The sequence below is a fragment of the Taudactylus pleione genome, unplaced genomic scaffold, assembly GCF_031769625.1.
Source record: "Taudactylus pleione unplaced genomic scaffold, aTauple2 ptg000025l, whole genome shotgun sequence".
Taxonomy (NCBI): Eukaryota; Metazoa; Chordata; class Amphibia; order Anura; family Myobatrachidae; genus Taudactylus; species Taudactylus pleione.
The window spans coordinates 8233760-8261140 of NW_028284427.1; the positions used below are offsets into that span (position 1 = coordinate 8233760).

Consider the following 27381-nt stretch of genomic DNA (forward strand, 5'->3'; position numbering starts at 1 on the left):
AATAATGATGAGTATTCAGCTTCATCCAATATACTTAGGGCCAAATGTAATAGGGTGAGAGTTTAGAATATGTGAGTGTTTAGCAGAAAACTCTCACACTATTACATTGGTCAAGTTGTATCTTCAAAATGGGAAAAGATCTGGATGACAGTTTAAGTCTCGAGAGTTTTTTGAGTCTGAAAAACATGCGAGTTTGCATGTCCGCGGACTTTATTTCATTGGCTGAATTTAAAAAGTGTGAGAAAACTGTCACATTTTCTAAACTCTCACCCAATTACATTTGACCCTTAGAGTTTAATAATTTTTAATCGTGATATTCTATTAATCCTGACATGGAGTAGCAGCTTCACATGAAAGAAGTTATTGACTTTTGCTCCTTCATGTCGGCAGACGGCATATTATTTTAAATGCCCCTAATTATTGGCAACCTAGGCATCTGCCTAGGATTTCTTAATGGTAGTGTCGACTCTGAGAGTACTCCACAAAACCCTGTCATTTACATGATGTGTTAAAGCCAGCACACATTAGCAATTTTGACCTTCAAATGTATCACTTTCATATTATGTATATATGATTTTTAACCACACACATTATCCACCACCAGGGCTGCCAACAGCTCTGCCGGGCCCAGGTACAAGGAGGGGCATGGCCAACCGGAGAGGTGTGGCCAGACCCCCTTGTTAAAAAAAAAGAATGAATATGTTCGCGGCCGCGTGCTCTGCATAGGGGGCGCAGGTGTCTGGGGATGAGGTCGCAATTGGTCCCCCCTCCCGCTTATAATGCAGGGAGAGAGAGAACTGACTGCTGCTGCAGCAGTCTCTCTCTCTATCCTAGCACATAGCGTGAAAGCCAGTGGCGTAACTACAGCCCCCGCAGACCCCGCGGTGGCTTGGAGGCGCGGGGGCTTATGGGGCGAGGTGGCCGCAGATTCCATGCGGACTAGACGTCTGCATGGAATCTGCAGAAAATGGCCCTCCAAAAATGGCCGCCGCCTAGGAGGAGACAGATGCTAGAGGTCCTACTGGACCTCTAGCATCTGTTAGTCACGCAGGCAGGGCGGTAGTGCGGACCACACATAAGTGCTGTCCGCACTACACTAGTATAACAAACACACAGTCGCCGGCGCTGGCAGCTGTGTGTTTGTTTTAGCAGCCGATGAGTCAGACAGACTCATCGGCTGCTTGTCTTGTGCCCACTGCCAGAGCCGTGCTCTTCCGGCTCCCGCAGTGGGTGGTATGGGAGAGATGTCATGACATCTCTCCCATCATGCAGAGCGGGCCTGCCCGGGAGGACGCCGGACGGAGGAGCCAGTGCCGGAGCGTTGATCAAGGTAAGTGGATTTTGTGTGTCTGTCTGTCTGGCAGGGGGGGTTGTTTACTACTACTGGGGGCATTGCTGGGGGGGGTTGTTTACTACTACTACTACTACTGGGGGCATTGCTGGGGGGGTTGTTTACTACTACTACTGGGGGCATTGCTGGGGGGGTTGTTTACTACTACTACTACTACTGGGGGCATTGTTGCGGGGGGTTGTTTACTACTACTACCACTACTGGGGGCATTGCTGGGGGGGTTTACTACTACTACTACTACTGGGAGCATTGCTGGGAGGGGGGACTACTACTGGGGGCATTGCTGGGGGGTTGTTTACTACTACTGGGGGCATTGCTGGGAGGGAGGACTACTACTGGGGACATTGCTGGGAGGGAGGACTACTACTGGGGGCAATGCTGGGGGGGACTACTACTGGGGGCATTGCAGGGGTGGAACTACTACTGGGGGCATTGCTGGTGGGGACTACTACTGGAGGCACTGGTGGTACCACTACTGGGGGCACTGCACTGGCGGGACCACTACTGGGGGCACTGCACTGGTGGGACCACTACTACTGGGGGCATTGCTGGGGGAGGAATACTACTACTGGGGGCACTGCTGGGGGGTTAGTACTGGGGTCACTATTTAAGGGGTCTACTACTGAGGGCATTATATAAGGGGCACTGCATAGGGGGATGACTACCTGGGGCACTGCATAGTGGGACCACTTCTGGGGGCACTGTTTAAGGGCACTACTGTAAACTGTCTAGGGGGGGGTGGGAGCAAAGTTTTTACTTTTACACTGGGAGCCAAATTGCGTATAAATGGCCCTGTAATTATTTTACCAAAATGCAGAGGGGGGGTTATATGGGGGGGGGCAACAGAAAAAATATTGGCAGGGGGGAGCAAAATGTATAGTTACGCCACTGGTGAAAGCAGCATGTGTGCTGGGCTAGGGAGAGAAGCTGCTGGCAGTGGCTGGGGCGGGGGGGCAGACTGCAAGACCTGGGCCCCTTCAGCAGGCCCGGGTAAATAGTACCCGCTTCCCCCCCTCTCTGCGCCCCTGTCCACCACCACATATTTTTTACTGTTTAATGCAGTACAGCATTCCTCTTCACCTGCACAACATTTTAAATATATTTATTGTGATATACATCAAAACATATTAAAATAATTGCGTGTTTTCTGTGCATAAAATAAATGTTAGTTGAGCTAACATAATGGGCCAAATGTAATAGGGTGAGAGTTTAGAAAATGTGGGAGTTTAGCAGTAAACGCTCACATTGGTCGACTTTTATCTTCAAAATGGGAAAACATCTGAGAGTTTAAATTGTGAGAGTTTTAGTGTAAAAAATAAGAGTTTGCATGTTCTCAGGCTCTATTACCTCTATTGGCCGAGTTTAAAAAGTGTCAGAGGTTACTGCCAAACTCTCACATTATCTAAACTCTCACCCTATTACATTTAGCCCAATGAATGTAGAAAACTTACCACATTAATGTATGAGAGTTAATGAAGCACATAATAAAATTATAGTGCAGAAATATATTACAGTATTTGTAAATTATATTTTGAATTTTAATTTGTTTAGCTTACACATGCCTCATCTTTTGTATACAAGTAACAATGGAGTGAGATGCCAGGCTGTGATTTTCTGTGTGAACTGCAAACATTTCATAGCCTAAAAACATGCTATTTAGTGGATGTTCTTAATTTGTTCTGAAAATCACATGAAATTCACCATCCTGAAGTAAGCTGGAAATAGAAAACAAAATGTGCTGTACAGTTTGAGCCAAGGGCTGAAAGACAAAGGAAAATAAATCCACTCTACAAAACATTTCATGATATCCCTTAATGAGGACATAATAAATGTATTTTCATTTTTATATATATTTTTTTTTATAAAACATTATTTGCACCGTTCTTGGCTTTCCAAGTTGCATGGTGTAATCAATAGAAATTCATATCCACAGTATTCTAATTTCCAAGAGAAAGTGATGACCACAAGTCTAACACTTGTAAAAGTGCATGGTAACCTCAAATCCCCTAAGAAAGGAACTTTAGATGCACCTAATATAACTAAAACATATTAAAAATAAGAAAGTAGGTAAGTAGCTATGCTCTATGCAGTTTTTCTACCCCCAGTAACATCTCTATCTTAAAACCTTTGAGAGCAAAAGGTATCACTTTTAAGGTAGATGCATTTTTTTAATGTTAATTAAGGTGTAATACAGGTGTGTCCTCCCTCGTTGTTGCTCAAATCGCATCATACAGGCATCTTAATTGCATTATGAAAATACAGTGGGTGGGTGCAGTGAGATGCCCATCCATGGTCTGAGCCCGGCCTGGTAGAGGGAAATCGAAGGGGGGGTTTCCCCTAATTTTCTTTAACCTACACCGGGCTAAACCAGTCGGGGGCTTATACTACAGCAGGGAGATACAGAGCGTGGGGTCCCCCTGCCGTAATATAACCAGCCCCAAACTGGTCAGCCCAGGGCTGACAATCTTCAGAAAGTGGTGACCCCCCCAAACAATGGGGTTCCCCCTCCCGAGCATTAACTAGCTCTGAATTGAAAGCCCAGGGCTCTTCCCTGCATCCCTAGAGGCGGTGGATGCAGGGGTAATGGTGTAAGTAAATGGTTAATATTATGTTTCACAGTGGAACTACAGGTACAAGCAAACCTGCTCTGTTGCACTTGCAGAACTACAAGTGCCAGCAGGCTGCTTGCACTGGTACCCCCACTGTGGAAAAAAAAACATAAAAAAAAACAACAAGATGCACTGAAGGTTGTATTATTTTATTACATATGCTTTCACTCACTCACTCACCCACACTTACACTACATACTTACCTATTCTCTGGCACAGATTGTTCCTCTTGTCCAGTAGGTATCTGGTCTTCAGAGACAAAAAAAAATATATATATATATAATATATATATATATATATATATATCCAAAGCCCGCACTCACATAATTAAGTTCTCCAAATATCCTGGGGTGTCACCCATGACGTCCACATGGGAAGTCCAAAAATATAGAAAAAATGAGGGGCACTCACCAGTTTAGCACATAAGATATCAAAATTTATTCCTCACAAAATGAGTGAACAGGTAAATCAGGCTCGACGTTTCGGTCCCATCCGGACCATTTTCAAGAGATACAACAGTACATCATGCACGTCAGAAGTCAATCAATCCCTGCGGATGTGCATGATGTACTGTTGTATCTCTTGAAAATGGTCCGGATGGGACCGAAACGTCGAGCCTGATTTACCTGTTCACTCATTTTGTGAGGAATAAATTTTGATATCTTATGTGCTAAACTGGTGAGTGCCCCTCATTTTTTCTATCTATATATATATATATATATATATATATATACACACACACACAGAAAAATAGCTTTATATTGGGTGACCCTGTTGAATTGGATGTGTTACTAACAGCCTCTTATTAGTTATAATAACAGGTCTAGGTATTACCTTTTGACCTTCCGCTATATACAATGGATTTCAGCTAATAGGTTATAGTGAATTAGCACTTCTATTTGCAGTCTCATCCTTAATTGTTAAGTAACGTCAAAGCTCTCCCTGAACAGTGGCGGACCTTACACATTTAGAGCATAACCTCTTAGGGGTCTATTTACTAAGCAGTGTTAGGAGACAGAGTGAAAAGTGATAAGAAAGTAATAAGGTACCAGCCAATCAGCTCCCAACTGTCATTTTTCAAACACAGCCTGTGAGATGATAGTTGGGAGCTGATTGGCTGGCACCTTATCACTTTCTTATCACTTTTCACTCTGTTTCCTAACACTGCTTAGTAAATAGACCCCAGTCTTAGGGAGACAGTAAACACATTAACGATCTGTTAAGATCATCTTAAATTCAATAAGGGAGTTTAGAGCACTCTGGGTCATTGATCTTTAGGTCAGGGCAGCTCAACCTTAAATACAGCTACTTCAAAATCCCCTTTTGACGAGTTGTTGATGCAGTGATCTTTAGTGCACATGAGAATGGGACTAGAGGAGGTGGGGACGTTTAGGAGTCAATAATCCCTAGGTCACCATAGGGTTTACAAGTGACAGATATATGGTTAGATTGTCTTGTATCTATGCTTGTAAAACAGATGCAGAAAGTCCTAATAAGCCTTTTGGAGGTAGCATAAATGATGAAGAATTGTAGCTTTTAGCACTAATGGGCATTTTGTTTGTAGTGTAAACTACTGGGTAAAATGGTGGTTACATATAATATCGCATGTTTTTGCCACAGTTGTAAAACACAGAGAGACACACTAAATCTTATTTTTTCAAAATGCTCATGTTCAGTGTTTTTTCAGTGACTCTAGGAACTATTTTAAAGGCAAATACAGTATATGTATTACCTTTAAAAAAAAAAAACAATGTCCCCTTTAAATCCCGCAATAAAACTTCTGAATAATTGCTGAAATTTTGTATTGGTACTTAAACCCCTTTGTTCTACAAAGTGAGATGATTTAATTAAAGCTGTGTATGCGTCATTGCACTGAAGGAGGGTGTATATATGTGGAGTACATTAGTTTGCCTCAACATTGTTTTAGATAGGTTTCATTCCAAATGTAGTATGTGTACAGTATTGCATTAGTATCATCCACCTAGAAAGCTCTAGGACCAAGAGATTTTGAATTCATACATTTAGCTTTCAACCTTGAAAACTGTATCATAATAATGACATATAATTATATATGTTTTTACATTCCAGCACTTATATATACTATATTGCAATCACTTAAGCCTAGAATTCAATTAAATGTTTGTATATGTTTTATTTTATCTAATAATGGTGTTTAAAGTAAGTTGTAGTAGAACTAAGGGTTCTTAGATCATTGATAATTAATATACATACAGTATGCACTGCAGTCACAATGGAAACAGGCTTTCCAATCTATTATTGTTGTTTCTTTTCTTTTCAATGCTATATAATGCTGCATTTATAACTTGAAAACATAACTTAGCCCTTGGCAATGTCTTTCTGCAGTTCGCCTTGATCTATGGTGCCCCATGGTGCTACTAGTACTAAGCCTCCTACCATTTAACTAGTGAAGTGAGAAAAAATTATCCTCTAATTCAAACTAGTGTCACAAATGGGACCTCGGTCTGCTATTAAAATGCAGTGGTTATTATTTTTGCCTGACCTACAACACACAGTATGAGCTGGTGGGTCATACTTGCGTTCACAAACAGATGGACAGAATCTTTCAGGACTGCCACTGGTAATTAATGGACCAGGAATAGCCAGTGCTAGTGCCACCAAGGCCTAATCAACAGAAGAATTTTATATTTAAGACACGGTGATTATACATATTGCATAAAATATTCTCAGTTTGCTAGCATTTATGTTGTACAAGGTTGTCATCCACCAATTAGAGCAATATAAAATGACTTAAATGAACCACAAGTAATGCTAATAGTTAAGGTGAAAGTACTAAGCTGCTAATGCTAGATTCTCTATTTAATGTGTTACAAATGTAGCAGAAGTAATGTTAATTGAACAAGAATGAACTGTGGTGTAACAGCATAGGGCACACATTTTGTGTTCTTGAAGCAGATTCGCTTTTCCACCTGTAAGTGGCTTAACTATTACTTGTAGCTTGAGAACAGGATAAAGCAGAATGATAACAGCCAGCAAGATCATGTTTAACTGGGGCATCATGGTGGCAAATTAGTTAGACTACAAATAGGGCCCTGTGTGGAGTTTGCATGTTCTCCACCAGTTTGCACCCACACTGAAAAGACATACCGTTAGGTTATACATTGTAAGTGCCACTGGGTAATGGACTGCTGTGAATTATTAAATAGTCTTCTTGATAAAGAACTGCACAATATGTACACACTACCTAAATAGCTGTTTATAAATAAAAAGTGCCCTTAACAAGTAGGAAGTAAAAAAAGACTAATCATTTTCAATTTAATTAAATCTGTATGCAGCAGAAACTATTCAAAATAATCCATTGGATTTCATGTACAGATGCTAAACTGAATGTATAATTTTGGGTATTTAAAAAGGCCATTTACAAAGCAAAAATTCTAACACAGTGTAATACAAGGGTTTCTAAATGTACATTTTTTCCCCAGTAATGAAATGTAATATTCAGAACCTTGAATCTGTCACATGAAAGCATAAATGTTGTATTAAAGTGGCAACTAGATCAGGGTGCTCCGGAGTTAGAGCCCCCACCACTAACCTCTGTACTTAGCTTAATCATTTAATCAGTACCACATTTTCTTCATTTGACTCTTTCATTTTATTTCTATATATGTACCACACTTTGTTACTTTTGGGACATCCCCCTCAAGAGATCCTGGAGAGGAGGGCTAAGTGGCAAGGGCAGGGAGCGTGGTGACGCAATATTTGTCACCATGGCCTTTCCCAAATGGTTCATAATAAGTTACCACTTTCAACATTGAACTCCAATGTACAAGGACGTTTTTATCATATTCCATTGTATAGTGAGCCACCTTAAAAGTGTATATGTATCTAACCCTGCTCTGTTACCATGAAAAAAGTTGACTGTACCATGGGGTCAAATTGACCCCATGGTAAAAAGTGTACTATATCACCAGAATAAAAACACTGTTTATTACCATATTTTGTTTTTCTCCAAATAATATTATATAACAAACGTTTGTACTCAGATCTCGACAAACAGAAGCGTATTTGTCTTAGGAACTTTCAAATAGCCTGGTAACTGGTTTTCACATTTTCAATCTAAAAATGACCCAAATGATTTGAAGGGTGAGTCTGCTTGACACCCATTCCCTTTCAGTCCTGGTTTCTGTGTGACAATATTTTGCATTGTTGTACTTCTGACAGCTTTTGGCTTCTGTGACCACACATATCCATCTTTTCCAAGAATTTAGTGACTGTCACCATCATGCTCCTCTTCCGCATCTGATTCACTTGCACTTTGGGCCTGATTCAGACCTGTTTGCTAAGCTGCGAACACACGCTATGGGCGATTATCGCACATTTGCGCATGCGTCAAAGTACGCATCACTATGGCCGGGAATCGAGCGCTTGTAGTACACAGACTGGACGCTACTTTGAGTTACAGACAGCGCTGTTTGTGGGTGATAACAGAGGAAAGTGCTTTTGAATAGGATAGTGGTGCTGCGAACACAGGCGTGTCTGGGTGTCCAAATGGAGTTTTATGGGTGTGCGTAATTAGCAAAGAAGCGTCATTGTACACGTCACTTGGTTGTATTTCAGTCTGCAGTGATCGCAGTCCTTGTGGTGGGGTAGGGCCTACTTCAAGCGCTGTGTGCAGCTTGATGGCTCTAATTTGTCACTGATTAATCGCGCACTTCCTGGAGATGACATGTGCTATGAAAGAAAGGTGGGCGTCTTTATACTCCGGCGTGCGCTCACTGCCGTCGCTCTCTAAGGTATAGATGACGTACATTCACCAGACAGTGCGATCGCAGGATTTGCATACCCGGCCCCTTTTAGCTGCATGAGAGCGCAGCTTAGCGTCCGGGTCTGAATGAGCTCCTTATTTCACTGTGGTTGTCTGACTCTTCATTAGGTTTGAGGTCGCTTTCATTCCAGCTCAAACCATCTTCAATATCGTTCTCATCTTCACTGTCGAGGTTGCTTAGTTCGCCTAAAATCGCCAGAATGTCTTCGCTTGACAATCTCTGTCGTTCCGCCATTGTGTTACGCTGTGCACATCACAGAACCTTGAAAAAAGAGAAAAATATTTATATCACATGGAAGGTACTATGGGGTCCATTTGATCCAAAATGCAAAGAAGCATAAATAAAAGATAAATAGAAAGACACAAAAACTAGCGAACGTGTGCCACATTCTTAGGAAGGCCTTACGAAAAAATATGTGAAAGGAGAGGAACACCCCCCCCTTTAACACACACACACACACAGCTAAATATATTTGCTCACCGAAGGTGCGCAGCAAAAAAATGGGCATGGTCACATACCGAAGGAGCGTAGCCACTGAAAATGGGGCGTACCAACATGTTCACTCTGGGAACAATCCTTTCCATTCTATATGCACCTTACCTATACAGTAGTTTCTCACAATGTGGAACCTCTGAAGAAATGTTTCCTCCCTGGGAAGACGGCGTCTTCAGTCGGTATTCACTATTCTTGTAGGTCACATCGTCCAGAAGATGCCTGTTTGTGTAGGAATATTAAGAATGTCATCATCATACAACAGCAGTTTAACCAGACTCATTCCCCCTGTATAACTTCCTTCCCCCTGCATCTCTCAACCACAATATCTCCCCCTGCGTTGTCTCTCAGCACACCATCACCTCCCCCCACGTCATCTCTCAGCCACACCATCACCTCCCTGCCTGCGTCATCTCTCAGCACACCATTGCCTCCCCATGCGTCATCTCTCAGCACACCATTTCCTCTCCCATACATCATCTCTCATCTACACCATTGCCTCCCCCTGCGTTGTCTCTCAGCACACCATTTCCTCTCCCATACATCATCTCTCAGCACACCATTGCCTCCCCCCTGCATCATCTCTCAGCACACCATTGCCTCTCCCATGCATCATCTCTTATCTACACCATTGCCTCCCCCCTGCATTGTCTCTCAACCACACCATTGCCTCCCCCCTGCATCATCTCTCGGCACACCATTTCCTCTCCCATGCATCATCTCTCAGCTACACCATTGCCTCCCCCAGCGTCGTCTCTCAGCACACCATTGCCTCCCCCCTGCATCATCTCTCAGCACACCATTTCCTCTCCCATGCATCATCTCTCAGCTAGACCATTGCTTCCCCACAGGTCGTCTCTAAGCACACCATTGCCTCCTCCCCTGTGTTGTTTCTCAGCCATACCATTGCCTCCCCCTGTGTCATCAGTCAGCACTCCATTGCCTCTCCCGTGCATTGTCATCTGCAACATCACAGATACACACACCTATTTCACACAAATGCACTCCCCCTCCCCCTCTAGTGGTAGTCCTGCACCCCCTCCCTCTCCCCCCACCCCCTGGCAAAAAACTAAGATACACCTGGGTGCGTGCTCCAGAGCTGAGAGAGTGCCAGGGAAGGAAGAGTCACTCTGTCACCCGGCAGCTCTCAGGATGGGAATGACTGCATGGTCACATACCGAAGGAGCGTAGCCACTGAAAATGGGGCGTACCAACATGTTCACTCTGGGAACAATCCTTTCCATTCTATATGCACTTTACCTATACAGTAGTTTCTCACAACGTGGAACCTCTGAAGAAATGTTTCCTCCCTGGGAAGACGGCATTTTCAGTCAGTATTCACTATTCTTGTAGGTCACATCATCCGGAAGATGCCTGTTTGTGTAGGAATATTAAGAATGTCATCATCATACAACAGCAGTTTAACCAGACTCATTCCCCCTGTATAACTTCCTTCCCCCTGCATATCTCAACCACAATATCTCCCCCTGCGTTGTCTCTCAGCACACCATCACCTCCCCCCCACATCATCTCTCAGCCACACCATCACCTCCCTGCCTGAGTCATCTCTCAGCACACCATTGCCTCCCCCCTGCGTCATCTCTCAGAACACCATTGCCTATCCCATGCATCATCTCTCATCTACACCATTGCCTCCCCCCTGCGTTGTCTCTCAACCACACCATTGCCTCCCCCCTGCATCATCTCTCAGCACTCCATTTCTTCTCCCATGCATTGTCTCTCAGCTACACCATTGCCTCCCCCCAGCGTTGTCTCTCAGCACACCATTGCCTCCCCCCTGCATCATCTCTCAGCACATCATTTCCTCTCCCATGCATCATCTCTCAGCTAGACCATTGCTTCCCCACAACGTCGTCTCTAAGCACACCATTGCTTCCTCCCCTGCATTGTCTCTTAGCCACACCATTGTCTCTTAGCTTCCCCTGCGTTGTCTGTCAGCACTCCATTGCCTCTCCCCTGCATTGTCATCTGCAACATCACAGATACACACACACTGACACAAATACACACACCTATTTCACACAAATGCACTCCCCCTCCCCTTCTAGTGGTAGTCCTGCACCCCCTCCCTCTCCCCTCACCCCCTGGAAAAAACTAAGATACACCTGGGTGCATGCTCCAGAGCTGAGAGAGTGCCAGGGAAGGAAGAGTCACTCTGTCACCGGGCAGCTCTCAGGATGGGAATGACTGCATGGTCACATACCAAAGGAGCGTAGCCACTGAAAATGGGTCATACCAACATGTTCACTCTTGGAACAATCCTTTCCATTATATATGCTCCTTACTTATACTGTAGTTTCTCACAACGTGGAACCTCTGAAGAAATGTTTCCTCCCTGGGAAGACGGCATCTTCAGTTGGTATTCACTATTCTTGTAGGTCACATCATCCGGAAGATGCCTGTTTGTGTAGGAATATTAAGAATATCATCATCATACAACAGCAGTGCAACCAGACTCATTCCCCCTGTATAACTTCCTTCCCCCTGCATCTCTCAGCCACAATATCTCCCCCTGTGTTGTCTCTCAGCACACCATCAACTCCCCCCCATGTCATCTCTCAGCCACACCTTCGCCTCCCTGCCTGCATCATCTCTCAGCACACTATTGCCTCCCCACTGCATCATCTCTCAGCACACCATTGCCTCTCCCATGCATCATCTCTCATCTACACCATTACCTCCCCCACTGCATTGTCTCTCAACCACACCATTTCCTCCCCCCAGTGTCATCTCTCAGCACACCATTGCCTCCCCCCTGTGTTGTCTCTCAACCACACCATTGCCTCCCCGCTGTATTGTCTCTCAGCCACACCATTGCCTCCCCTTGAGTCATCTGTCAGCACTCCATTGCCTCCCCCCCTGCATTGTCTATCAGCCACACCATTACCTCGCCCCCTGCGTTGTCTCTCAGCCACACCATTGCCTCCCCCCGTTTCATCTCTCAGCCACACCATAGCCTCCACCAGCGTCATCTTTCAGCACTCCATTGCTTCCACCCCTGCATCATCTCTCAGCACAACATCACAGATACACACACACACACACACTGACACAGATACACATATACACTGACACAGACACACACACTGACACAGATACACACACACTGACACAGATATACACACTGCCACAGATACACACACATTGCCACAGATATACACACTTCTTTCACACAAATGCACTCCCCCTCTAGTGGTAGTCCTGCGCCCCCTCCCTCTCCCCCCACCACCGGCAAAAAGACTTAAGATACACCTGGGTGCGTGCTCCAGAGCTGAGAGAGTGCCAGGGAAGGAAGAGTCACTCTGTCATCCGGCAGCTCTCAGGATGGGAATGACTGCCTGGGAGGGGCTGCGTGCTTCTGCTGCAGCTCCCCCTATAGTCAGCACCAGCAGGTATAGTTGCCTGCTCATTACATGAGTAGACAAGTGTTTGGTCTGGGCGCAATGGTGGCGGGGGTAGGCAATGTGGGTACGATGCCCTGGCCAGTGGCACACCCCTCTGCTGGGCCTGCCACGGCGCGAACGACACGTGCCCCGCTCGACCCCCCCTAAGTACGCCACTGTTTCTGTTCACCACAGAGTAGTGTAGGATTAGCAGACGGCTGAGGGCCTGATTCAGACCTGGTCGCTATCAGCCATCCTCTCGCTGCTGCCGATGTTTGCTAATCTGCGCATGCATATGCATCGCAGTGCGTATGCGCAAACTACTCATAGTGATTGGGAAGAACTCGCTCGCCCGGCAAAGACAGCCCAGTATAATGAGTGACAGGAGAGGCCGTTTGTGGGTGGTAACAGGGGCAGTCCAGTAAAAGTGGGGGACTGGAGGTGCGAACACAGGCGTGCCTGAGTGTTTCAACGCCGTTTCAGAGGCGTGCATAATTTACAGGCAGCATCATTGTACACGTCACCTGCAATTTTTTTTTACACTGAAATGCTCGCAGTGCTAGTGGTAGCCCAAGGTCTACCACAAGCTCTGCGATCGCTTCCGATAGTCCTCGATGTACCAATGTTTTTCACCACTTCCTGGAAATGACATGGACTACTAGGCAGCTCACCATACTCTAATGGGCGTCTGCATACACAAAGTGATCGCTCGCTAAGACATGGTGGGCGTGCTTATGCCTTGGCGAGCGATCGCTTCCCGTGGCGTCACTTTGAAAAATTTGCATGCACATCTAGCGAACGTACACAGATAGCGACCGGGTCTGAACCAGGTCCTGAGTACATAGTAATCACAAGCCATAGTTACTTGCAGAGTGCTTGCAGGGAATGTTCAAAAGGGGTACTTGCAAAAGGGTTACTTGCAGGGAATGTTCAAAAGGGGTTCAAAAGGGGTATCACCAAGCACTGTTTTTGGATCCATCTCACTTGCAAGCAATGCTCTGAGAGTCAACTCATTGGGTTAATTTATTTAAGTGAGTGACAAGAGTGCTAAACAAATGTTTCGATAGCAAAATATACAGTGCTGGCTATGACAATAGGTCTTCCTGCATCAGGTTTTAAAACCCCCAATATTATCTATTTTTTTTCTTTTAATTTAATTTTTGTATTGTTTATTTTAATATGCTTTATTTTATTCCTATAAAATATCCAGTGCACCTCTCAAGTTTATATCAAATTGGGCCCAAGAGATTCCACAGCAACTTTACCATTTTTCTTTGCTGTCAGGGTTGACGGGTAGAGCCGTACGAGCACATGATCAGGCTTAATCAATAAAATGGATCACAGATCTACTGTAATCAATTGTATTCGGACGGTTATTTTTCTGGTGTCAAGAAAATAAAACCAGAAATCTCAATGGTTGCTATGGGGTAAAGCACATTTGAGCAGATTGAACCATATCATTATAGAAGTTTGATGGTAATTCTAAAGCAATATATTTGTATTAATTACTGTGATCTTCATTTTTCACATTAATAAATAGGTTTGGCATTTCGCACTATGTTGTAATAACGCGCAAGGACACGTCTTGTTGGAAGAAATATTTCTCTGCTAGAAATATGTTTTCTGCACCGTGGTGGAGCTATTACATGAATGATTATTATGCTATCATAAATTCATATTTAGCACGGCATGTGTATTAGACACCATGGTGATTGCCTTTTGCAATTTACTTTCTATTTCAGATGATGAAACATAACACTTGATTTAAAATTCAAGATTCATACTGACTGTTTGAATATTAATAAAAATAGTATATTCCCTATCTAAATAAGTGACTCTAATTTCAGCAAATGCATAAAAGAAATAAAGGCAGGTCTTCCTAATTTCCTGGACAAACAAACAAATATACAAGATATTGAAAAAAATAAATTGCTTATTTAAGAATCTGCACTTACATCTAGATGCAGAAATTTTTTACATGCAAAAAGTTTGTTACATTTTAAAATGCTACGTTGGCTTCACATAAAAATATTTATGTCACTAAGTTGTCTATTTATTAAAGCTAAAACAATGAGGAAATGGCATTTCCACATGGTGTAAGGAATGGTAAAGTTTAAGAAAATTATCCTGTGTTAGGCAAAATAATGCTGCAGTCCACAGTCCCTATTATTCTCAATCATGACTGCGGTTGGGGCAATTCACCAAGCTCCATTAGCCTTCACGTCGCCTCCGGAGGAGCATTGCTGGAGAGGACCAGAAGATCCCTCCTAGCCAGCCTCCTTGCTGCGATTGGTAAAATGCTACTAAGGCTGCGCATTTGCAACATTATAATACAGTATGTAGGAATTTATCAAGCTCAGTGCACAAGGACCAATATTTTGGTTAAGTGGCCCTTAGACTGTTGGCTTATTATCAACAGCAATCTGTGATCTGTAGTTTCACAACAGCCACAGACATTGGTTGCCTAGGCCCAGTATAAGACGGTAGGGCCCAGAACATTTTCAAGTTCTTTGCAAGTTCAGGGACCCTGAGGCTTCTGTTTAGTTGTGTTAAGCACCGGCCAAGGTCAAGTAGGATCTGATTGCATGGACCAGTATTAACCTGCAAGCCATGTACTATATGCACAGCAAACCCACTCCAATGTGTGGCCAATTCCACCTGCAGAACTACAGGGTTCAGGTGCAAATATATGTTCATACATTACTCTCACTCTCCTGTTGTCTCGTATGCCAACCAACACCAGTTTCCCCTTGCCACATATACAACTCTAGCATTCTACCCTTGTCACATGCCCTCCTTCCAGAACCATTATCATCACGCTTTCATGTCTGTCTCCCATTAGCCAACACAGTATCTGGTGGAAGAGGGTGCTATTCTTCTTCCAAACTCTTCTCAAACGCTGCTGTTGCTGTCTGGGGTAAAGAACACTGGAGGCGATTCAGACCCGGACGCTAAGCTGCGCTCTCTCGCAGCCAAAAGGGGCCGGGTATGCAAATTCTGCGATCGCACTGTCTGGTGTAAGGACGCCCTCTATGTCTTAGAGAGGGACGGCAGAACTAACACACGCCGGTATAAAGATGCCCACTTTTCTTTCTTAGCACACGTCATCTCCAGGAAGTGTATGATTAATCAGTAACAACGAGAACCATCAGAGCTGTACGAAGCCCTTGAGGTAGACCCTACCCCGCCAGAAGCGCTACGATCACTGCAGGCTGTAATACAACCAAGTGACGTGTACCATGAAGCCTCAATGCTAATTATGCACACCCATTAAACTCCGTTTTGACGCCCAGACACGCCTGCGTTCGTAGCACCATTCCCCCGTTCACAAGCACCTTCCCCTGTTACCACCCACAAACGGCTCATTCTGTCACTCAAAGTAGCATCCAGTCTGTGTACTACAAGCGCACGATTCCCGGACGCAGTGACTGGTTCACACATACATATTTTGCTCAAATACGCATATGCAGACGGGCAATAATCGCCTATAGCGTGCGTCCGTGGCTTAGCGACCAGGTCTGAATCGGGCCCACAGTGTAGAGTAATTCATTGATAATATCCGCTGATGTCATTAGATGTGCAATACACAGAGAGGCCATACATAGTAGGCAGTTCAGTGCAGCCCTCTTATAGCTCTTACCACTTCCCCATTGGACACTGCGGTAATAGCTGCTGGAGGCGGTCTCACTTGTTTGCCCATATTCTACCTTTATCATTAGTGGACACAGGGGTTAGTGCCCAGTCTTCCTCTTCTGACTCTGCATGTACAGTACCTAGTGCAGATGGTGCTGGATCAAGACGGTCACTCCATCTGACCCAATTATAATTTGTCACTGAATATCAGGACTGTTAAAGCAGTTTATTAATTTTAGAAAGTCTTGAGTTTAATCCAAAATTAGAATATTAAGGTTACAATTTAGAATAATACAGTGTACATTACATGGTGTTATATTATAATTAGAGATGAGTGGTTCAGTTTAGCCCGGATCTTCGAGCCAAGTTCTCGGATGTCAGAACAAGGCAAAACGTCATTTTTCAGAGAAATCTCTAATTTTATTAGGTCTATATTTATAGTATTCACATAGTACACACTTCATTTGATGCTTTTATTTCCAGAAAAATATATTTCACCAATGAGTTTTTACACTTATTGCAAACCTAAACAGTGAATGTACTGTATATTCTGCTCTTCTGTAATCCATGTTATATTGCATGTATTCATGTATTATTTAGGTCATATCGGAAGCTAGTGCTGGAGAAAGTCAGCATATTATCGGCACAGCCTTTGAAGAAGTGGATGATTTGTTCATTCCGCCAACCAATCTTATTATTAACCACATTAGGTAAGAAGTGGACATCTATCTATGGATGATGTTAACTAGTCTTTGGTTGTCTTTTGTAACAATTTTGTAACTCTGAGGTGGGAATTCAATTGTTTTTTGGGCAGAGATAATTAATGGGCACCTGACAGAGCAATTCAATTGTTTTGGGCACCCATTAATTATCAAGTTTGCGCGCCCAAAAGCACCGAGTTTAGCCTAGTTAGGACTGTTTGCACATTTCTGCTTTCTACCTCAGGAGGCTGCAAGCAGAAATATCTGTGCCGGTGTCTCTCATGCCCGAACAGAGCAACAATTGCATTGATCCATCCGACGCCCATTAGTTTAGGTGCCCAAAAAAAACTATTGAATTCCCCCTTAGTTTTATTTGTTGTGGGTTTTTTAAAAACATTTTAATGATGCAGATTGTATTTTTGAATTTGACAAAAAGTAAGTATGATTTATGAAACTGTGGTAATTATGTCATGCTATAAATCTATTATATTCACATGGAGTTCGACAATGAGTGTATACTACAACTGCTGGTGTAGCATATTATATATTGCTTGACTACTCAGAACAGCGGGCACAGACATATGCACCCATACAGATCTGGACATTTCTGCCACTTGCGCCATCTTGCACCTGGAGTAAGGGCATATTTGTGCAATTACGGACAGATGCAGACTGTTACAAAAATACATATGTGCTATGTTACTTGCAGGTGGTCAGGGACAAAGTGCAAATATGATGATCTATGTGATCACCAGGATTAGTGCACCACTTGTGATTGGCTGATTATGAAGCTTAAGATAATTGCGCCTATGCATATGTTTGCAATTGCGATTTATTTAATGAACACAAATTGTGGCAAACACCTCATCAACTCCACTGATGTTAAAAAAAAGCATTAAAAATTTAATTTGTAATAGAAATACATGATGAACTCTTGTCATATGGAACGCGATGGCAGCCAGCTGTGCTTTTGCTGAGTTGGTCACATCCCATATAGCTGTTCCCGCCTGTGAATGAGAAAATCAATTCTGCACAAATGCAGAATGGATTACCTCCTGTTTGCTCTGGCTCTTGGCAGTGATATCGATGGTCTCTGACAACTGACATTTTCCGGCTAAATCGTGCCTCAGAATAGTATGTAAATGGCACTCTAAGTTGCATGTGCCAAAAACGAAAAGTGCGACGAGGGAAACGAATGATCAGTCCCCCTTACCACACTCTATTGTGCTCTGCAGTATGGGTGAGGGAGGGGCATTGGTGGGGGGAATTGTGCATCTGGGGATCTATCACCACTAGGGGAGGAAATGCCACTGTTGTTGCTTGGGGACCTATTGACACTGGAGAGAGGGAGGTAATTTTACAAGGGAGCCTATGGGCAAAGGGCGGGTGGGTGTTTATTTTCAATAAAATATTGAAATATCTTTTTAAAAATATGTTCTACATTATTAAAAAAAAGCTACAATTTCTGACCAGTTTTTGAAAGTTTTTTTCCCAGCTAAGCGAGTAAAACAGTCTTAAATCAGTCTATACTTAATTGAAGTCCTAAAATTAATTCCTTAAAAAAATAATAATAATAAATAAATAAAAACAATTAACAAGAGTGGATAAATGTCAGTATACTCAACAAAAATGAGGACTCACCACCTGTCCACTGATCTGGAAAGAGTAGATAGATAGATAGATAGATAGATAGATAGATAGATAGATAGATAGATAGATAGATAGATAGAACAATCCAATTTGGGTAAACTAATGAGGAGTTGAGCACCAGTTGTCACCTTGTCTCTGAGTACTAGTAGTTTTGCAGATAGGATGATATCCAAAATATAATTTGCATGTAATGCAACAATACTATTTAATAAATTCACAACACTCATGAAGTTTAGTATATAAGAGAGCATTTATTTCTAAAATGTAGTCAATATGTAGCATTACACTTCTATGGGGACAGGAGTGGACAACTCTCCTTACCCAATAGTTGTAGCTACACTCATCCAATTTGATCAAACCCAGCAGTAGAAGGAAATGTTGTTGAAACCATAAGGAACACCCTCACTGAGTCAGAACAGGAATGCACATATTATCCAATGAGATGTATTTTAAAAGGAGCCAAACACAATATTTAAATACACATAATAAAATATATTTTAATAATTTTAAATTAAATAATAACAAACAAAAAATGTACTAAGCGGCAGGTTTGGTGTCACTTAGAAACCTCCGGAAACCTACTTTATACCCCAGTCTGTTGATAACTGCAAACGTGTAAGATTTCACTGTATCATGTAAGGTTAACAACTCTTACTGATGGTTGTCACTGCTTTATTAAAATGGCCACCAATATCTTCAGTTGTACTGCAGTCTTTTAGCTTGCATCAATTAAAAAAAATATATAGATTACTGAAAAAAACATGTCAGCTGGGCAATTGGCTGAAAATGATGAAGGGCCTATTGTGAGAAGTGGAGGAGGTGTGACCAGTGATATATGGGTGTGGCCAGTGCAGTGACGGATCTAGACTCTTCTTTTGGGGGGGCGGTTTACCGTTTAGCACCGACTCCTCCCCTTTCCAGTCCCGACTCCCCCCCTTCCAAGTAATACCTTGCCAGCCAATGATGTGAGCTGCAAGGAGGAGAGATGGACCTGTGAGTTTCTGCACTCAGCATATGCACACACAGCCCCATATATACATACAGCCACATATACACACACACACACACACACACACAGACAGCCACATATATACACACAGCCACATACGCACACACACAGATAGCCACATATATACACACAGCCACATACGCACACACACAGATAGCCACATATATACACACACACACACACACACACAGATAGCCACATATATACACACAGCCACATATACACACACACACACACATAGCCACATATATACACACACAGATAGCCACATATATACATACAGCCACATATACACACACACACACAGATAGCCACATATATACACACACACAGATAGCCACATATATACAGATAGCCACATATATACACACAGCCACATACGCACACACACACACACACACACACACACACACACACACACACACACACACACACACACACACAGATAACCACATATATACACACAGCCACATATGCACACACAGATAGCCACATATATACACACAGCCACATACGCACACACACACAAATAGTCACATATATACACACACACACAGATAGCCACATATATACAGTCTAGGGGTGTGCACCGGCCACTTTTCGTGTTTTGTGTTTTGGATCTGGATCTTTCTTCGTGTTTTGGATCTGGATTGGTTTTGCCAAAACCACCCTTCCGTGTTTTGGGTTCTGGGTTTTGTGTTTTGGATCTGTATTTTTTTGAAAAAAGCATAAAAACAGCTAAAATCACAGAATTTGTGTGTTTTTCTGCTCCTATGCTATTATTAACGTCAATAACCTTAATTTCCACTCATTTCCAGTCTATTCTGAACACCTCACACCTCACAATAGTGTTTTTATGTCCAAAAGTTTGCACCGAGGTAGCTGGATGACTATGCTAGGAGATACGAGTGGGCGGCACAAACACGTGGTCCATCTAGGAGTGACACTGCAGTGGCAGACAGGATGGCAGTTTGAAAAACTAGGCCCCAAACAGTACATAATTCAAAGAAAAAAAAGAGGTGCAAGATGGAATTGTCCTTGGGCACTCCCACCCACCCTTATGTTGTATAAACAGGACATGCACACTTTAACAAACCAAACATTTCAGCGCCAGGGTCTGCCACACAACTGTGGCTGAAATGATTGGTTCGTTTGGGCCCCCACAAAACAAGCTGGCAATTAATCTGTCCCTGCACAAACTGGCTCTACGGAGGCAAGATGTCATCCTCATCCTCCTCATCCACTGATTCCTCACCCTCTTCAGTGTTGTGTACATCCTCATCCTCACAGAGTATTAATTCTTCCCCGCTGGAATCCACAACCACAGGTCCCTCTGTACGTTCTGGAGGATGGTCGCCCTGGAAGAGTTGATAATTCATTTTCTGAACATCATCTTCTCCACATTTTGTGGAAGCAACCTCCTACGCCTTTCGCTGACAAGGTTCCCGGCTGCACTAAACACTCTTTCGGAGTACACACTGGAGGGGGGGCAACTCAGGTAAAATAGAGCCAGTTTGTACAGGGACCTCCAAATTGCCTCTTTTTCCTGCCAGTACAGGTACGGACTGTCTGACATGCCTACTTGGATGCTGTCACCGATGTAATCCTTTAACAGACAGACGCATGCTTGTCGCTGCTGCTTTGAGGATGCAGGTGCAGCTACAGCCCACACAATTCACAAAGACAGAAAAAAAAGAAGAATTTTTTATTTTTTGTGGAGCGCACTGTGAGGGTTACACCACCCTTTAACAGACAGACGCACGCTTGTCGCTGCTGCTTTGAGGATGCAGGTGCGGCTACTGTGCATACATTTCACACACAAACACAGAAATAAGATTATTTTATTTTGTTGGAGCGCACTTTGGGAGTAACACCACCCTTTAACAGACAGACGCACGCTTGTCGCTGCTGCTTTGAGGATGCTGGTGCGGCTACAGCCCACACAATTCACAAAGACAGAAAAAAAAAGAAGAATTTTTTATTTTTTGTGGAGCGCACTTTGAGGGTTACACCACCCTTTAACAGACAGACGCACGCTTGTCGCTGCTGCTTTAAGGATGCAGGTGCGGCTACAGCCCACACATTTCACAAAGACAAAAAAAAAGAAGAATTTTATTATTGTTTGTGGAGCGCACTTTGAGGGTTACACCACCCTTTAACAGACAGATGCACGCTTGTCGCTGCTGCTTTGAGGACAGTATCATATGCAGTGACAGTAGATTTGTCAGAAATTGTTGGCACGTCCTTCAGTCTGGACCAGATGTCCAAACCGGCCCTTGACTTATGACACAGGCGCACGCTTGGCGCTGCTACTGTGTTGATGCACGTGCGGCTACATCGCACACAAGTCACAAACACAGAAAAAAAAATGTTTTTTATTTTTTGGAGCACTTTGGGGGTTACACCACCCTTTACCAGGCTTATGGGACACAGGCGCATGCTTGGCGCTGCTCCTTTGTTGATGCACGTGCAGCTACAGTGCACACAATTCACAAAGACAGAAAAAAAAGAATTTCTTATTGTTTGTGGAGCGCACTTTGAGGGTTACACCACCCTTTAACAGACAGACGCACGCTTGTCGCTGCTGCTTTAAGGATGCAGGTGCGGCTACAGCCCACACAATTCACAAAGACAGAAAAAAAAAAGAATTTTTTATTGTTTGTGGAGTGCACTTTGAGGGTTACACCACCCTTTAACAGACAGACGCACGCTTGTTGCTGCTGCTTTGAGGATGCAGGTGGAATCTATACGGGATTTGGAACCGGGGACACACTACCTCCATCAATTGTCTAAATCCCACTGCACTAATGGCGGATACCAGACGCACGTCTAACACCAACATAGCAGTCAAGGCCTCAGTTATACGTTTTGCTTCAGGATGACTGCTGTCGTACTTCATCCTCCTCGCTAGGGACTGTTGGAGGTCAATTGTTTAGTAAAATTAGTGGTGTCCTACTTCCTCTCTGGGATGATGAACAACTCCCAGCAGCAGCAACAGCACTAGGAGGAAGTGGTTCTTGATCTTTTCCTATTTTATTTTTATCGGAGAAAGTTTGGTCCTCCATATATGTTATATTGATATATACATGCGGCTAAGGCGCACACAAACGCCGAAAATATTTTTTTATTTTTGCTGGAGAGTAGTGCACTTTGTGGGTTACTACATCACCCTTTAAGAAATGAGCCAGCCGGCCCTTTACTAATGGGTCACAGGCGCACGCTTGGCGCTGCTCCTTTGTTGATGCACGTGCAGCCACAGTGCACACAATTCACAAACACAGAAAAAATTTTTTTATTTTGTTTGGAGTGCCCTTTGGGGGTTACAGCACCCTTTAGCGGTCAATCCAGCCGGCCCTTTATTTATGGGACACAGGCGCACGCTTGGCACTACTTTGTTGATGCATGTGCGGCTACTGCGCACACAATTCACAAACACAGAAAATATTTTTTTATTTGGTTTGGAGTGTACTTTGGGGGTTATAGCACCCTTTAACGGTCAAGCCAGCCGGCCCTTTACTTATGACACAGGCGCACGCTTGGCACTACTTTGTTGATGCACGTGCGGCTACTGTGCACACAATTCACAAACACAGAAAATATATATTTTTTTTGTTTGGAGTGTACTTTGGGGGTTACAGCACCCTTTAACGGACAAGCCAGCCGGCCCTTTACTAATGGGACACAGGCGCACACTTGGCGCTGCTCCTTTGTTGATCCACGTGCAGCCACAGTGCACGCAATTCACAAACACAGAAAAAATATTATTTTTTTTTAGCACTTGTGGGGAGTACCCCTGACGGACAGAGCACCCCCTGGACAACACTACAGCACCGCTTTAGGACTGGGACACTGCACAGGACTTTGGAGTGGACACAGCCCCTATGGACGACTGACTGCACATCACAGTCCAGCCAGCCCCTATGGACTTTGAAGTAGTGGACACAGCCCCTATGGACAACAGCAGCACAGCACAACACAGCCAGCCCCTATGGACTTTGAAGTAGTGGACACAGCCCCTATGGACAACAGCAGCACAGCGCAGCACAGCACAGCACAACACTACTCTGCACTACACTACACTACACTACACAGCCCTGCCAGCCCTAACTCCCACCCTCCCTCTTCACTGTCCACAGCCGAGTGAGAAAATGGTGCCGACGCGGGTACCTTATATAGGATCCAAAACCCGCGACACCCGGAAGGCGGGATGATGACGTTTTGCCTCGATTTCAGATCCGAGTCAGGCGGGAAAAGTCGAGCCTGACTCGGATCGGCCTCGGATCGGGGGGGCTCGGGGGGGGTTCGGATTTCAGAAATCCGAACCCGCTCACCCCTAATATACACACAGCCACATATGCACACACACACAGATAGCCACATATATACCTACAGCCACATATACACACACACACACACACACACAGATAGCCACATATATACACACACAGATAGCCACATATATACACACAGCTACATACGCACACACACACACAGCCACATACCGTATATACACACAGCCACATATGCAGACACACAGATAGCCACATATATACACACAGCCACATATGCACACACACAGATAGCCACATATATACAAACAGCCACATATGCACACACAGCCACATATATTTACACACACTGAAATATTAGGAACTTATCTGCTCTCCTGTAATGTACTTTACTGGTTGTGGATAGATCCCCTTCCGTAGATGTACCCACTTCCACAGCCTGCACTCTGCCTGTCTCAACCTCAACACTCTCCCCCATCACTCCCCTCTTCCAGTCTCACCAGTTGCACCCCACAGCTCCCAGACCTCACCTACAGTATAGCAGAGAGGTTGATTCAGCATGCCGGACTTGGGAGCTTGGCATGCTACCATGGTACTTCTTCCTGATGGGGGCTGGTCCTCGGGAAAATGGCCACCACTCCTCATCACTTGCACATGATAGAGCCAGGGGACAACTGCTACTTCTCTGTCGCCCTCTGGTGCCTGGCCCTGGATCTTCACCCCCCCCCCAAACCTGCAGCAGCGTGACATGGCTGGCTGCTGGCTGCTAGGTAGTGGGACGCGGAGCACTGTTCTACAGCAGCGGGGTCTGTGCTGCTCTGTCTGCTATGGGGGGGAGATCGCCTCAATCGCCCACCCCTGGATCCCCTGGATCCGCGAGTGGGCCAGTGCCATATCAGCATTTATACCCACTACACTATAGGCCCATCGTCTCCTTAAATATATAAAAGTATAAAAATTGCATAATTTTGTAAGGAAAATAAAAATACAATTTTAATACTTTATGTCCGACCGTGTGTCCATCTGGGTGGATCATCATGATGTCTTGATGATGGGCCTATATTTATGTGTAGGCCTGAGGCTGTAGATCAGTGGTCCCCAACCTTAATTGAGGTGTGAGCTACTTTAGTAAAATGAAACCTCCTGAACAGCTACTAAAATTGTAGAAAAAAAATCTGGCTAATACCCGAACAATTGAAGGTCATGTAATGAAAATTTTAAAAAACAGTTTTATAGAAAATAACAGTACATTTAATTATTACAGTGATATATAATAAAATGTAAGCACAGGCACATTTCACTGTTAATTACGGGCTCCAAGGAAGTACATGCAGCAGAGGAGCAAAAATACTGTATAGGCAGGGCTGCTGTGTGATTTTCCAGCAGGCCTGGGTGGGAGTCACTCGCTCCACCGTAGCGTAGACGCCGTGGGTGGAATCACTGGGAAGAACGTCAGGTGATTGCTGTAGTGGCTGCGGCAGTTACCTGAAGTGCTTCCCTGTGGCTCCACCCATGGCATCGACACCAATGGGGAGTACGCACCAGAAGTCACTTCCTCCTAGTTTACTTGATAGTACTGCAGCTGGGTGAGCTACCAAAATTAAGACCGCGAGCTACCGGTAGCTCGCGAGCTACAGGTTGGAGACCACTCCTGTAGATCATTTTGCGCCATTGTTAACCTGCCGCTGGCTCTGTTATAAAAGTCACAAACTGTGATAGTGGACCAGCTGTGCTGTCATCAGCTTGCTCATTTCTGGAGAAGGGTCAAAATGAGGGTCCAGTATACACCAGGATACCACAGGTAGTGGTGCTGAACTTTACAATGTTGCATCCACAGATTGCAGTCCCAATGTTCGCCCTGCCAGGCAACAACTGACATAAGAAGGATCAGAAACAAGTAACAAGACTCAATAATAGTTGGCTGACCAAACCCCCAAAATAGTCACATTTCAGTGAATTCTGAAAATCAAGAAATTTTGAAAATGTGTGAATATTTTTGGCTGATCTATTATTATTATAATTATTATTATTATTATTAATTATGATAAAACTGTAGACACTTGTAGGTACATTTGATATATTCAACATAAATACTTTACAGTATATGCAAATGTACATAGATTGTCTACGACTATAAATATGTAATTATTCAGTTTTACACTATTTACTAAGATAGTCTACTTTACATGTGTCTCAAACATACTGTATCATTTTGTCTTTACTATTTTTTTAGATTTGGCTTCGTCTTCAACAAATCCACACCAGCAATTCATAAAATTGACCTTGAAACTGTGACACACATAAAAACTATCAGCTTCAAAAACTTTAGCTGTATCCCGGAGAACATGGCTTATTCCCATCTTGGCGGCTATTATTTTGTGCAGTGTAAACATAACAAATCTTCAACTGCATTGCCTCAGGTAATAATTGATAGTGTTACAGACACCATCATTGGCCCTAATGGAGACATAACTGGGACACCCTACATTTCCTCCGATGGACATTATTTGGTCAGCGCAGATGAAATAAATGGACGGATCACAGTCCAAACAATCACTTTCCAAGGTGAAATTAAATTGATCTACGACCTACAAACAAACTTGCACATATCTGATGTGACTTTTCAAACGTCGTTTACGGAGGGCAATCAGTATTATATCTATGCTGCATCCCATCTACAAGCGGATGTCCTGTTTGTAGAATTGTCCTCGGGAAGGGTGGACATGCTGAAGAATCTTAAAGACCCAACAGCACAAAAAGACTGGCTCTGGGATGGAAAAAATAGAATAATAAAAGACAGTGGGTTATTCGGACAGTATATTATAACACCAGCTAAGGATTCTCTCTTTGTAATCAATGGGAGGCAAAGTGTTCTCCATTGTGAGGTCTCAGGAATCAGACGGGGCAACACAGTGGTTTGGGTAGGAGAAGTATGAAATAGCAAAAAACAAATGAAGCCTCCACAAAATGACTAGCAATCGGACCTTTATGCTGTCTATGAGATCAGCAATCTTGTATATTTTTACACTGAAGAAAAATCCGTATGAGCTTCATGGTGCAACACTGGTGTACAGCTTGCAAGTTTTATAGTAACTTCTAATAGGAGGATTTTTTTTAGAATTATTTTAAAGTCTTTATTTTGCCTTCTGTTGTTTCAAAAAAATAATAAACTCTACTACATACACAAATATCTTGAATATTGGGTTCACCCTCATTGTAGGAGTTTTCTGTAGAGCAGATCAACGTGTTAGCCGTCTTTTTCATTGTACTTATTTATTTTAGTCTAGTCTAATCCATATCCATAACTCATGTGAAGTACATATGCAAAGAGCTAATGTTTCTTTCAGTACTATAATTGTAGAATACAGTGACAACTATGTGGATTTAATAGAGTTGTATAAAGAATGAGCAGCAATTACATGTAAGACATATTGATAC

General features: G+C 43.6%; 1 protein-coding gene across 1 annotated transcript in view; it reads left to right on the forward strand.

Moving 5' to 3' along the window:
• FSTL4 (follistatin like 4) overlaps positions 1 to 27172 on the forward strand; it is a 1116563-nt gene extending 1089391 nt beyond the window's left edge. The window contains exons 15-16 of the mRNA XM_088451183.1: positions 16895 to 17004; positions 26177 to 27172. Of these exons, the coding sequence (XP_088307309.1) occupies positions 16895 to 17004; positions 26177 to 26879 (813 nt within the window). The 3' untranslated portion in view covers positions 26880 to 27172. The remainder of the gene's footprint in view (positions 1 to 16894; positions 17005 to 26176) is intronic.
• Positions 27173 to 27381: the final 209 nt, after the last annotated feature.